This window comes from Myotis davidii, unplaced genomic scaffold (assembly GCF_000327345.1).
Source record: "Myotis davidii unplaced genomic scaffold, ASM32734v1 scaffold332, whole genome shotgun sequence".
Lineage (NCBI taxonomy): Eukaryota > Metazoa > Chordata > Mammalia > Chiroptera > Vespertilionidae > Myotis > Myotis davidii.
Window position 1 is genome coordinate 6,439,638 of NW_006285779.1, and position 13,914 is coordinate 6,453,551.

Here is a 13,914-nt window from a genome sequence, read left to right on the forward strand (position 1 = left end):
ACAGGCTACAGCTTAATTCATATACTTTTAATCTATGTGTGTCTTTATATTTAAAGTGGGTTTTATTTTTGATTTACTCTCATAATCTGTCTTTTAATTGGTGCATTTATGCCACTGACTTTCAGAGTGCGTACTGATAGAGTTACTGCCATATCAGGTGGCTTCTGGGGCTTCTGGGGCCGGCCAGCGGCCTGGGATCAGATCTGATCATGGGCAGCAGGCGGATTCTGGGGCTTCTGGGGCCGGCCTGCGGCCCGGGATCAGATCTGATCACGGGCGGCAGGCAGGCGGCTTCTGGGGTTGCACACAGGGGCCTGGATGGCAGCTCACACTGGCAGCTCCCGCTGTTCTGCCCTGCCTGCAGTATGCAAATTAGCCACCATCTTTGTTGGTGGTTAATTTGCATATCAGGCTGATTAGCCTATGGGAGGCGTAGTGAAGGTACGGTCAATTACCATGTTTGTCTATTATTAGATAGGATATTCTAGAGGCCTGATGCATGAATTCGTGCACAGGTGGGGTCCATCCGACCTGCCCCGATGGAGGCTCATCAGGCCAGGCCGGTGGGGAGAGGGAGGGGCGCCGATCGGGGCCCAGATCAGGTTGGTTGGCTGCCGCAGTGCGCATAATAGCCACTGGTCATTCTGGTTGTTCCACGGTTCTGGTCACTGGGCTTTTATATATATAGATTGGGTTTTCAGTCTTCATTACCATTGACTATACTTTATTAAACTAGATTTGTCTCAATGAGCATGTTAACTGATGAAATTTTTTTCTGGGTCAGTGGCTATGCAGCTGAGTATTACTTAGCATGTCTAATTACAGAAATGCTAAATGAACATCCTGACACTGACCCAGGCAGTGACAATATCAATTATTTGGACATAGGTAGAAATTTCTATCAAATGTGTTTCACCATGGCCTTAGTCCCATGGAGTCAATATGTGTTCCCTCTAATTAGCACTCCTGATTATGTTTTTGGCTATGGACTTTATTTTGAAAAGTAACTATTGAAGGGAGTTTGCTCTATGTTCCTAGATAAAAAAGAGATGGAAATTTGTAGTATAGTATGCACTTTTGAAAACAGTGGGAGAGGATGGTGGCAGGGTTAAGTTGAGAGATGATGTCCCCTTTCTTTCAGAGACCTTTTACTGGTCCCTCTGAGACAAGCTGGGATGCCACTATCTGGGAGTTTCATGGGCCTCAAGAGAAAGTCAACAAGAGGCTGCTCCCCCTGAGTCCCTCTGTAGTCAGTCTGATTCCTCAGATTGCACTGCAATAACTCCTTCCAAAGTTTTGAGTGAAGACAAGTTAACTGCTGCCTAACATTTAAAGGAAATCCCCGTATCTTCTGTATAAATAATCATTTTGTGTTTATATTTTGGAATGGTTGTTTAGTCGTAAGATTTAGTAGAAGAGATATCCCTTCTAATTCTGACTTGTTTAGAAGAAATGAGATAGTTCAGATTTGTACCATATGCTGACTTTTAGGAATGGAAATTTGACAGATATATATCATAGGCAAGAACAACCACTACCATCACTCTGACTTAATTTGTTCTGGGAAGCAGCTGAAGATAGCCTCTAGCTAACTCAATGCCCGGCAGTTTTGATGGAAAACATTTCTCTTCCTCATTAATGTTGTAGTTGCAATGGAGTCATGTTGACCTCCACCCCAGGCTCACTCTGATGCTGGGCTGACATAAGAGAATTGTGCACCTGAAATTGGATGCTGACCTTGTGGAACATTGATGGGACAGAGAAGGCATCACCTCTCTGAGAAAATAGCCCCACAGGTTTTGAGGGTCTTTAAGAAGAAAATGATCCTTTTCTCAGGCTGCCTTCTATTATGTGAAAGACCCTGGGCATGGAGTTTTTGAGTAACTAAAAAGTGAGAAAGCCCCTGATTGATGGACCTAAGAGATTGACTCCCAAACATTTCTAGAAGTGCCTCCACAAAGCTGGCTTCATTATGGGGGTAGAAATGAATGTTCCTCCATGTTTGGGTGAGACCACAGCGGGTCTCAGAACTCATCTATCCTCATAGCTGGGATGAAACTGGGGATCTGAGGCAGAGCCAGGCCTGGAAGATGTGACTGGGCCCTGCTCTGTTCAGGCCACGCTGATTTCACATCAGACTATTTCTGGGCATCTGGCATCTGTATCAAAAATTATTATGACATAGGCCAAAATTAAAATATTTTATAGGGTGTTGATAAAGAACAGATGGGTGGCAACTGTCATTTGCATTTTCCTCTACTTAGTATTTACCTCATTAGTCAAAATTGCTGACTCCCCCCCCCCCAAAAAAAATGCTACTTAAATTATGTTGGTAGCATTTTTATACTGAGACTTTAGGGAAATTTCCATTGTAGTAAGTGTGTGAGTATAAGTGTCTCTTTGAAGGAGGAGAAGAACAACATTTAAAGGACACGGGTAGCCAGTGTTCTAGGTACTTTCATAAATGTTATTTCATTTAATCTGCATGCTAACTCTGCGAAGTAGGTAATTATCTCCACTTCATAGAGGAGGAGACTGAGGTTTAGAGACTGACGTGGAGTAGTGGAGTATAAATAACTCAGCACTGTCCACCACCACCATTTGGAGAAAACAATGTATGCCTTGTTTTAGTTGAACATTTGAAGCACCATTTTTAAAAAATAAAATATGCCAGATTTCCTTGTACTCTGGAACCTACTCTTGGTAACCCCTTGATTTTCCATAATGGAGACATCATTACAGCCTTAGCATTGTTGTGATTTGGGCTTCTCTGGGACCTGAAGGGAAGCCAGCAGTTGGCACCAGGCTCCCAGGGATTTAAAAAAAAAATTGTCCTCCAGGGTCTGACCTTAGTGCTGGGAACAAGAGGTGTACTTGTCCTGTTGGAATCAGTCAGGTGCCTAAGGGTCAGACTCCAGATTAATTATTAATAACAGAGGACCTTTCAATGGTGATTTATACAGCGGAGAGCTCTTCACACACAGTATTTCCATTTATTGGAGTAATAATCCACAAACTTTCAGGTGTGTAAGAATCTAATGATGTGCTTGTTAACACTGCAGATTCCCAGGCTCTCACTGTACAGAATCTGATTCAGTAGATCTGGGTGTGGGCCTAGGACTATGCATAGTTACAGTCACTTGAGAAAACATTGGATTATTTCATTCTGGAGAAGGGGTGAGTAAAAAAAGACCTAGGGGATTTTAAAAGGAAATAGGGATTTCATTTTTTTAAACATGTCAAATGATTTTATTTTTCTCTATTTATATTTAATGATCGTTTGGGTATCTTAAATCCCTTTTATAGTATATCCTTGAATAAAAACATTATTTTACCAAGATGTGTGAAGCCATAACGAGCCAGTCTTCAAATGTTATTGGGTGATGGTAGTGGGTTTTTTTTCTATGATATATCTGTAATAGTTCTCTCTTCTGCTCCCATTGCCCTGTTATCCCCCTCGCTCAGGCCTTATGATCTCATATCTGGGTGTATCAGGTAGCTTTTGCTGAGTGATGCATCACCCAAAACAAGTGGCTTAAAACAACCATGCCTTTAGTCTGTGACTGTGGGCTAATAATTTGGGGCTGCACTCTCTTCTGGTCTTGCCTGAGCTCACCAAGGCTTCTGTGGGCAGCTGAGACAGCTGCTGCAGCTGGCCTCTCGTCAGCCAGCAGACTAGCCTGCACTTTTTCATCTGGGGACAAAACAGTTCCAAGAGCGGCAAGAGGGCAAGAGGGCAAGAGTGCTCTTCAACCTCTGCTACATCACCTTTGCTGACGTTCCAGTAGTTATATAACCCACCCGTATCCAGTGGGTGGAGGGATAAACAAACTGTCTCTTAATGGGAGGACCTGAGTGGAGGGGGATGCTTTGTGCTCATTTTCACAATCTACTGAATTATCACATCTCCTGCCTTGCCAGCTTCTCTGGCTGTAGGTTGTTGCTGCCCGAGTCCATTCTGCTTCCCGATCCAATTTCGTTTTCCTTAAACTTTGCTTTTATCATGTTGCATCCCTGTCCGACCCTCCCACCCACTGAAGCTGTCTCTTTACCCACCTCATCAGCTATAAACTCTTCTGCCTAAGAGACAAAGGTCTCCTTCCACTCGCCTGACCCTAAAGGCAGAGCGCATCGTGCCTGGGAAAGAACTGGCAGTCAGGGAAGGCCTGCGCACTAGTTCCAGCTTGGTCACCGACCAGCTTTTAACTCCCCGGCTTCTGTTTCTCCAACTATAAAGTGAGGGAGTTTGGATTATTACAACTTAGAGGTTCTTTTCAAATTTAAGGTTTAGGCTGAAAAATTTATTTCCTATTACTCCCTAAACATGCCTTCAACTCTAGGAGACCCCGCTTCTTATTTTCCTCCCGAACATCTTGTGTTCTCATTACTCTTTATGCTTTCATTCCCCATGTCTTCTCCGTCTGGAATTGCCCTTTGCCCTCTTCGCTGCTTGTTTTAAATTCTGCCCACGTCTTGTCTCTGTTAATCTCTGCCATCCAGTTTGGCAGTTAATTGTATTATTTCTCATATTATTCAATGTTTTCATTGTTAGTCTTATCAACTAGATTTTAAACTTATATTGAGGAAAGAGACTGTATTTTACACATTAACTAAGTGTATAGCAGGTATCAATAAAGTATTTGTAGATTAATCCTAAATTTCTATCTCAAGTCATAGAAAGTTGGAACTGGCTGAAAACTTTAAAGACAAGTAGGAGGATGAAGAGTGCTGGGGCGGAGGTGGTGATGGCGATGGTTGGAGAGTGGGTAGTTTTGTTAAGTGTACTCAAGGTAGTGTACACTGCCTGAGCTGGTAGCCTTTAGAATGTATCCACGGAGTTGCCTTTCCTCCAGCCATGCTGTGACCCTGGTTCTCCTCTGCTTGTGTCCTGCAGTTTTCATCCTCTGTAAGCTGTCACCATGACCCTGACAAAAGGTTCCTTCACCTACTCCAGTGGGGAGGAGTATCGTGGCGAGTGGAAGGAGGGTGAGAGGACCCCTGGGGTACCCAGTGATGAACATTTGGTGGAAGGATAATACTTCAGGATAAATAAGCCAACTTTATTCATCTTCAGGTCTTACTACAAGATTTAACATGATAGTGCTTTTCCTTTATTCAATCTTAGGATTATAAATAAAAAAATTAAAAGTACTATTGTTAATTCAACCTCTAGAAGTAAGTTAAATCTTTCTGCTTCTAAATTGTGTTTTAACCCTTTTATCTTTTGGCGATATTATTTGGGAATTGTTTTCCTAAGGGCTAATGTACTTAGCAGAGTAAATGAATTGTTTTGAGCGCCCATAAATCAAAACATACAGAAGTTATTGCAATGACTTGATGCCAATGAACCTTAAGAATTTAAGGAAATTAGGGCAGGCACTCAAGAGCAAGTGACATTCATTGCCTTGAATTTCCTGTGACAGTTTGTTACATTTGCAAGTATCTATTCTTAGGAATGGTAAAATTCTTGGGAGCCTGAGACTATACAGGAATTAGTTTAATGATGTTCATTTGGAAGCAATGTGGCCACTTAAAAGCCCCCTACGTCCAGTCCTAGCAAAGCCTAGCGAGCCAGGAGCTGCCCCCAGGAGGCAGTTGTGTCAATGAAGAACATTTCACACTGTCCAGGCACGTGCCTCATTCTTTTCATGGCAGAGCCTGTAGCTGATGAATTCTTGAGCCTCGAGAGGAGAAACTGTGCAGGTGGGATGTGACCTTGACTCCGAACATCGCCAGCCTTTCTCCTGCCTCCTAAGCACCTGCTGTCCTCTTTAATATGACCTTGAGCGGAGAGGCTTCCTGAGGCTCTGCTGGAGTCTGCCCCTCAAAAGAGCTGCCTCTTGCCCTGTTTTCTGGCCAGGGCAGTGGGTGAGCTCAGTCTTACTGGTGTAGCAGAGCTCAAGCCAGTGTTGCCAGTCAGGCTGATAGGTTTGCACAGTAGCTTCACAGTGCTAAGTGCTATACTTTTATTTTTCTCCGAGTGGCAATGTAGTTAAGTGTTGAGGGCTGTCAGGTCAGGTTGCCTGCTGTGTTTGCATTCTCGCTCTATGAATTAATTGCTCTAGGATCTTGAGCAAATTATTTAGCTTCTTTTTCCCTTGGTTTCCACATCTGTTAAATGAAAATAATAGTAGCGCTATACCTACCTCATTAGGCTCTCGTGAGGATTAAATAAGATGATATATACGAAGTGCTTAGGAGAGTGCCGGCACACCATAAGGCACTATGTGCTATTTGTAAGTCCTCTCTTATCTTTCATGCTTAGAGAGACCTGCTCCAAATCTGATGGCTGTGACTTAAGATGGGAAGGTCGCAGGAGCCAGGTTGTGACTCTGGGTATTTGTCCTCTTCCCTGATAATGTCACTGCTTCTCTTCTTTCCTTTGTGGGTCGGGTGTGGAAGGTAAGGGATGTTAGACAGTGAGAGGGGACCCGGAAGCTGCCCCATCCCAACCTGACATCTGTCCTTCTCTTTGCTCAGGCCGCAGACATGGTTTTGGTCAACTGATGTTTGCAGATGGTGGCACCTACCTCGGTCATTTTGAGAATGGGCTCTTCTGTGGCTTTGGGGTACTGACCTTCTCAGATGGCTCAAGGTGGGTACTGGTTCATTCTTTTCTCAGCCTTAAACTAGGGAGAATCTGATCTAAAAATGATAGTAATAAATATCTGGTCAAACAAGAGCTTGTTCTAGGCCCTCTGAAAATAGGCAGGGAGTAGCATTCGTTTTTTATGGATCTAAAGTTTGAAATGGCAAGAGGTGAGTGACTCCCTCCCCCCACTGCTCTGTTATTTCCTTGAGATCAGGGCCTCACATACATGCTCTCTGACCCTCCTCTGCTGAATGAGACTGGGGTGGGTAGAGCTCTGAGGTAAGTGGAGTCAGCTTTGCTCCTTGGCATTAATAAATAACACATATTGGTAGCTGCTTGTAAGAGTTAACCTGGACAGGTCACTACCCCACCAAAGGCTAACGTCTTGTGTTTCTGCAGATATGAGGGGGAGTTTGCCCAGGGCAAGTTTAATGGCGTCGGAGTCTTCATTCGACACGACAACATGACCTTTGAGGGGGAATTTAAAAATGGCAGAGTAGATGGCTTTGGTAAGTTGCAGCCCAGCAGGAAGGGAGACTTAGGTGAGCACAGTATGGGTGGACGTATACCTTGTTCGCTTTAATCCATAGTGACCGTGCCCTAACACCTGCCTGTTCGTCGAACTTACTGCCAGGGTCCTCCTGAGAAGGCTGTGAGGTTCTCTTTTCCTCGGCCTCTACCTGTCAAGCTGTTCTCTGAATCATTAATGCCATGGTCACTCCCATACTTCCTTTCTCCCTCAAAGGCCTGCTGACGTTCCCCGACGGGTCCCACGGAATACCCCGCAACGAAGGTCTGTTCGAGAACAACAAGCTGCTGCGGCGTGAGAAGTGTTCCGCGGTCGTACAGCGAGCCCAGAGCGCCTCCAAGTCAGCCAGGAACCTCACCGCCTGATGGGCGCTTTGTGCCCCAGCTGACAAGTACTGGGTAAAGCAGATGCCCCGCTGTTCAGACAAGGTGAACAAGTGAACCAGATGTGAGAGGAGATGGCATGACCGTGCGCTGTGCCACGTCACCTGCCAGGCAGGGGTGCGACCACAGAGAAGTTCTGAGGACTATGGCCCAGGCCCTGCAGAGTGGTTACCAGTTCTGTCTTTTCCTTGACTCGCTGTTGGTACTCTCCGTCCCTAACACCCTGGTTACCCAGTGCAGACCTGCCGCTGCCTTGTACTTCCTTTTCTGCTAAGTGATGCAGGATCTCTTCATTCTGCTTGTATTGGGGGGGAGGGGGTGATCCACATATATCCCCCCGTGAAGGATTAGGTAACAGTGCTATTTCCCTTTCCCTGACTTTACAAGCTGCCTTGCTTACCTGAATTCTAGCAGATACTCCCTATTTGTGCCTCTCTCCTTCATTAGACATGGGACAGGATTCCTTTATGGGATAGTCAAGGAAGAGACTGATGTAAACAGTTATTTTATAACTTGTATTTATTACATAGTTCAGGGCAAAGGGCAGACCTCTCTGGGCCATATCAGGTCCTACCATGGAGTGAACTGAATCCTTAGAGCTGACATAGCTCCTTCCCAGTGGACCAATAGTTTAGGTAGAATTGGAGAACCCTGGTGAACTAACTGAGCATTAGGCTCCTTGCATTTGGTTCACTGTAACTCTTCCACCACAAGCCTTGGCCATCAGGCCTGGGGATCAGATCTTGATTGATAGGGTCCCTACACAGTTCTTCACAGAGGCCTCCAGTTACCCTGTGATCCAAACACACCCCACCCCACCCCCCTCTCCCCCTTATCCTCACACTGAATGTCTCCTCAATAGCAGATTATGGTGGAAATTATAGCCGTGTGCCTCTATTTATTCTTTGAATGGTACTGTAGAAACAGGTGTTTACGAGGAATAAAACTACCAGAACTGCATATACTTAGTTTTCTTGGCTTTCCTGTTATGTGTCCTCATGAATATTAACCCATTTGTTGTTTCTAAAAATTAATCACAGCCCGGCCGGCGTGGCTCAGTGGTTGAGCATCGACCTATGAACCAGGAGATCGCGGTTCGATTCCCGGTCAGGGCACATGCCTGGGTTGCGGGCTCGATCCCTATTGTGGGGTGTGCAGAAGGCAGCCGATCAATGATTCTCTCTCATCATTGATGTTTCTGTCTCTCTCTCCCTCTCCCTTCCTCTCTGAAATAAAATATATATATATTTAAAAAATAAAAATTAATCACAGCCCTGGCCAGTGTGGTTCAGCTGGTTGAGTGTTGTTCCAAGCACTGAGAGAGGTCATTGGTTCAACTCCCAGTCAGGGCACATGCCAGGGTTTCGGGCTCGATCCCCAATGGGGAGCCATGTAGGAGACAACCAATTGATATTTCACTCTCATATTGATGTTTCTCTCTCCCTCTCCCTTCTTCTCTCTCTAAAAATCAATAAAAATATTTAAAAATAAACATTAGTTACAGATGGGGGCTTGGAACTGACACTGCACACTTTACTATATATATATCATCTGATTATCAAAATCTCTGCACAGCTTTTGCTCGTTTGGCTCAGTGAATAGAGTGTCAGCCTGTGGACTGAAAGGTCCCATGTTTGATTCTGGTCAAGGGCACATGCCCAGGTTGTGGGCTTGATCCTCAGTAGGGGGTGTGCAAAAGTTAGCCGATTGATGATTCTCATCATTGATGTTTCTATCTATCTCCCTCTCCCTCTCTGAAATCAGTAAAAATATATTTTTAAAAACCCTCTGCACAGTAGGAGCATTTTAAAAAAATCAGGCATTTTAACCAATGTCATCCCAATAAATTCAGTTTTTAAAAATTCAGGCTCAGGTTGTCCAAACTAGTGGCAGAGCCAGGTGGGGTTTGATTCCAGGTCTTTCTGATCCCAAAGCACCTTCCCCTGTGCTCCCCTCCTCCTGAGCATCGGTGCCCACTGAGACCAGTTACTGTCACACCTGCTGGGTTACCTGAGGCCAGTCACTCCTGCCCAGGTCTCCCTTTGTCCGCATATCCCCTGCCGCACTAACCCTTGTGTACCCTGCTCATACACAGGCCTGGGAGGAAGATGCTGCAGAGAAAGCTCAGGGCAGTTAGTAGTTTCCAAAGGTCCTGCAGACACTAAGGGGCAGATCCCAGAGCTTCAGCCCAGGCTGTGTGAGCCCAGGGGCCGAGCCCTTCGCCAGGACACTCGCCTGCCTCCCGAGCCCTAACTCCTTGGTCCTTCCCTGAACCGGATTCTCCTCTGAGCTCAGATCTAGACGTTGCCTGTGAGAAGAGTCCAGGTGCTAAGCGCCAAGCTTCAGCCAGTCAGATGCCCAGTTTTAGTTGAAAAGTGATACTTTTTACTTTCTCTCCAAGCCTTTGCCCTAAGCAAGAAATCCGTTTACCTTTTTTTAAACCAGAGTAATTAAAAAAAAATTCATATCAGGTTTTCTGCCACTTGTCAGATATCATGAGGAAGGTTAAACATTTTGGAGAAAGCGGCCTTTCCGATTAATGTGCTAAATGTTTCTAAATATGTCAGTTGAACCTTTTTACCTCTCCCATTTAAAACTTCAATCAGCCTTACCCTCGTTGTCACTGATTTAATGCCTGTGTTTGCTTAGTTTTTTCTCAGAGCTGGGAAAAAGCAGACCTTGAGAGCTAAATTGCCTCTAGGTAGGTTCTGGATATCTGGGCAGGACACCTAAGGAATGCATAGCAGTGTAGTATCAATCTCTATAGAGCCACACTAGTTTAACTTATTAGACTTTATTACAATAATGAAGTGATTATTTTAACAATAAAAGCAGAGTGCCTATAGGCAAGAGGATGGTCCTCTCAGGCCACGCCCCTCCCGAATGGTTCAGACCTGTGATGACAACAGTCCTCTAGAATGTAACATCTATCCACTAGGTGTCATTATTTACCAATTCTGGGTTGTTCGCTGTGCACTTGACAGTTGAGAACAAAGCTAGAGACAAGAATATGAGATGAATCAAAAGGGACTGTGGGAAGGGCACTGCGGCTGGAATGCATCTTGTGGTGGGAGGGCTTTCAAAGACAAGTGAGATTTTTCTGATCAGATCCCTAGGAAAGAGTCAGAACTTGGGTTCTTAGAGTGGCCCTGGCTCCCTGCATGTGCTGGAATCAGGCTCGTGTCTCCAAGTCTAAGGAGTCCTTCCTTCAGACACAGAGCCCTCCTGTGCCCAGCTCCCTGCGCCTCCCCTCTGGCCCGGCTCCCGTGTCTTGGGGGCATAGGAACCACGGTAGAGAACCAAGTAAGCAAGTGCTCCTGTCCAGACTGGAGGTCTCCAGAGACCCAGCGTTTAGGATACAAATTCAAGAAGCCGTGGGGCTGTAAGACTAGGAAATGGGCTTGCATAGCACCTGGTAAGAGGCACCTGACGGACTGAAGTCGGAAAAGGAGCCACGAACCCCCTTGTCCCCGTGTTTCTCTTCGGGCTGCGAGTACAAGTCAGGAGCTGAGATGGGCTCCCGCCTGTCCGCTTTGCCCTCAGAGCCAGCCATTGTTGGTGAAATGCAGGCGCAGCTCCTCCTCCTCCTCAGGGCTCAGCTCCTGCAAGGGGGCCCGGCAGGGGCCTCCGTAGTAGCCAAGCCAGTCCATGGCTTTCTTCAGCCCCGGGATCCCGAAGCGCCGGGTCACCTGAGAAGCAGGGCCTGTTAGAAGAGGCTGGGGGGCTCCTACACAATATACCCCGGACCCAGACACGTGTCACTCTTAGAAAGTTGGGGCTTCTAACCCTTCTTCTCCATCAAATCTATGATACCCAGGGTGGCTTGGGAATCCAGACTGAGAGACCAGAAGGCAGGCCGGCATTAGAGAACACAAAGCCAAAACCGCAAATGAAGACAGGGAGACGCCTCCCTTGGTTTTAGGGGAAAAATCCACCCCATGGGGAGGAGGGAAAGCAGCAATGCTGTGGGTCTGGGCGCTAGAAAATGACCGGTCCACAGCATAGCGCCCTGGAACCTGACCCAGGGCATAGCAGGCCCAGGAGGTCAGGCACAGCCCAGACCTCTACTGGTCCTGCAGGAGGGCCCTCCCTGACCCAACCCTAAAGGCTCTCACAGGAAAAACAACGGATCTTTGTCCAAAGAAGTTTCATTGTGTAACCTTATGTCATTAACTTAGTGACTCTGAGCAGGTTCTCTTGTCTATAAATGAGAGGGTAGGACACGATCGCTAAAATCTTTTCCATTGTCATGAGAGACCTAAGTCTCTTGTCCATTTAAAATCATGCATGGAGTTTTACAGAAAATGATGCATCAAGCTTCTGTGCCTTTAGCATAGCAACTGGTTATTTCATGCTGATCAGAAGTGTTAGATGAATCTTTGACTCCCTAAGAACTAGGGAAGTAATCATTACTTAATAAAGTTTTATTTGGAAGTAAGGAAAAAACCTTAGAAGTATGGGGTTCAGGACAAGTGGGGGAAAAAAGGTTGTTTGGGGTAAAAAGGTCGGCAGCCTGATGAAAGGTTGACTAGTAACTATTCGCCACTAGAGGCCAGTAGGCGTTAGCAAGCCTCCTCCCAGGCCTGGCCCCAGCCTGGGTGTTCTAATAACCCGGGTATTTCAACCCAAACCTGAGCAGGGGAGAGCATGGCCACAAGAAATACTAGAGGCTAGTGGACTCCAGAGAAACGCTTTCTCCCACCATAGGTGCCTGACGATCTCTGATTTGCCCCTCTGCAGACCGTGAGAAAGGGTTGAATGCTTTGGTGTGCAGACAGTGGAAAGTCCTAAATATAGCCAGGAGGCTGGCTGGGTGAGAAAGCCAGGAAGGACATTGTGTTCAAGCCGGGCAGGGAAGTAAGGTGACATCAAGCTGATCTTGGAGCGGCTGAGCCTACAGCCCAGGCAGCAGAAAGGTGTTCCAGGAACTCCTGAGTGTGTGCCCAGGGCTGGCAGAGGGGGAATTCCTGAGGGTAAGACAGGACGGCATGCACAGCACTGGATGGCAGCAAGCATCCTCTCTTCCCAAGGGGCAGCCCAAGCTGCTTCATCTGTAAAATGACGTGATAGCAACACCTACCTCATGTCAGAAGAATTGAATGAGAATGCCACCACGAGGCCAGACCCCCAAAGCCCTAGAAGCTTGTCCTCTTCCTGGTCTAGTGTACACAGGTTCTGGGACCTTCCCTCTTGCAGGTGGATGGGAGCCGGACAGCAGAGGTCCTACCTCAGCGGAAAGTCTAGTATGTCCAGTACAGCCCGTGCCCTGGATGGGGCTCAGCTGAAAGGCCCTCATTTCTGCAGTTCTCACTTCCTATTTACAGAGCATCCTATCGCAGGAGAACCTTCACAGCCAGGGAGGCTCATGCTTGCCTCCTCAGCTGTCCTTTCTCTACATCTGCGTTAATCCACCCTTTGAGGTAAAGACATAAACTGTGAGCGAGATCTGGAGCCTGCCCACTACTTTACCCAAACAAAAAACATTGCCCTGCTCAGTCTGGGACTGTTGTCTGAGATGCAAAACTTAAAGGGACACCCAAAAGCTCAGTCATCAAGGTAAATAAGTCATGCAATTTAAAAAAGGTCAAAATCAATGCAAAAACATCCATAATGAATAAAGTATCAAAGTTTTAAGTAAAGACAGGATCCAAGAGAACTATGCCCTGCCGTCTTGTAGCCTGAGGAAAAGTAACATGTCAGTGAGGCAGTGTGCCGGCCAACGCTCTAACCATTGAGCAGAACCAGCCAGAGCTGTTCTGTGTTCTTTTTTTTTTCATAGTTAATATTTTTCCAGAAGTAGATTTTGAGGAAAATTGTTTTGATAAGTTTGCTTCCATTCAAGCCAGGGAAGTAAAATTATAACAAATTATGGTTTTGGTATTGATAAAATACTTAAAACTAAAAGAACGCTGTGAGCTTTAATACACCTACTTAAAATTTTTTCAATACTTTCAATGTTATGGGGGAGTGAAAAAAATCACCACGCAGAAAACTAGTTAAAGCTTCTACTTCCAAGAAGGTAGAATAGATGTACTTTTTCCTATGCTTCCCAATAAATACAATTTTTTAAAAAAATCCCTGGACGTTATACAAAAACAAGCATAAAAAAGAGTCTGAAAGGTAGAGAGAAGGAAGACCAACTGGGGACCTCAGTACCGAGGAACAGCACAGTGGTGGGTTAAGTGGCCCAGACTTAGAGCTGAAGGTGCCAGCAGCCCTGAAATGCCAATGGGCAAAGGCAAAAAAGCCCCAACAAAAGGCCATTCTCCCCAGCCAAGGCCCAGGAAAGGAGCAGCCTAGTAAGATGAAAATGTTTAGACAATAGCCACTCTATTCCAGGCTAAACCCCATAAAAAATAATAAGAAACTGTGGGCCCCACCCTTACCCAGGCCAGCAAGGCTACGCCCCA

At 46.0% G+C, this 13,914-nt stretch overlaps 2 protein-coding genes across 4 annotated transcripts in view; one reads left to right on the forward strand and one right to left on the reverse strand.

Moving 5' to 3' along the window:
• Positions 1-8,468, forward strand: part of MORN4 (MORN repeat containing 4) — an 11,935-nt gene extending 3,467 nt beyond the window's left edge. For 2 of the 3 annotated variants that reach the window (XM_006756591.2, XM_006756590.2), the window contains exons 2-5: positions 4,895-4,986; positions 6,481-6,595; positions 6,992-7,101; positions 7,338-8,468. In XM_006756591.2, the coding sequence (XP_006756654.1) occupies positions 4,920-4,986; positions 6,481-6,595; positions 6,992-7,101; positions 7,338-7,486 (441 nt within the window). In that variant the 5' untranslated portion in view covers positions 4,895-4,919 and the 3' untranslated portion in view covers positions 7,487-8,468. Of the gene's footprint in view, positions 1-4,894; positions 4,987-5,157; positions 5,176-6,265; positions 6,324-6,480; positions 6,596-6,991; positions 7,102-7,337 lie in introns of those variants that run through there. The other variant, XM_006756592.2, reaches the window with a different exon arrangement.
• A 2,112-nt stretch (positions 8,469-10,580) lies between these two features.
• HOGA1 (4-hydroxy-2-oxoglutarate aldolase 1) overlaps positions 10,581-13,914 on the reverse strand; it is a 21,224-nt gene continuing 17,890 nt past the window's right edge. The window contains exon 7 of the mRNA XM_006756587.2: positions 10,581-11,193. Coding sequence (XP_006756650.1) covers positions 11,044-11,193 — 150 coding nt within the window. The 3' untranslated portion in view covers positions 10,581-11,043. The remainder of the gene's footprint in view (positions 11,194-13,914) is intronic.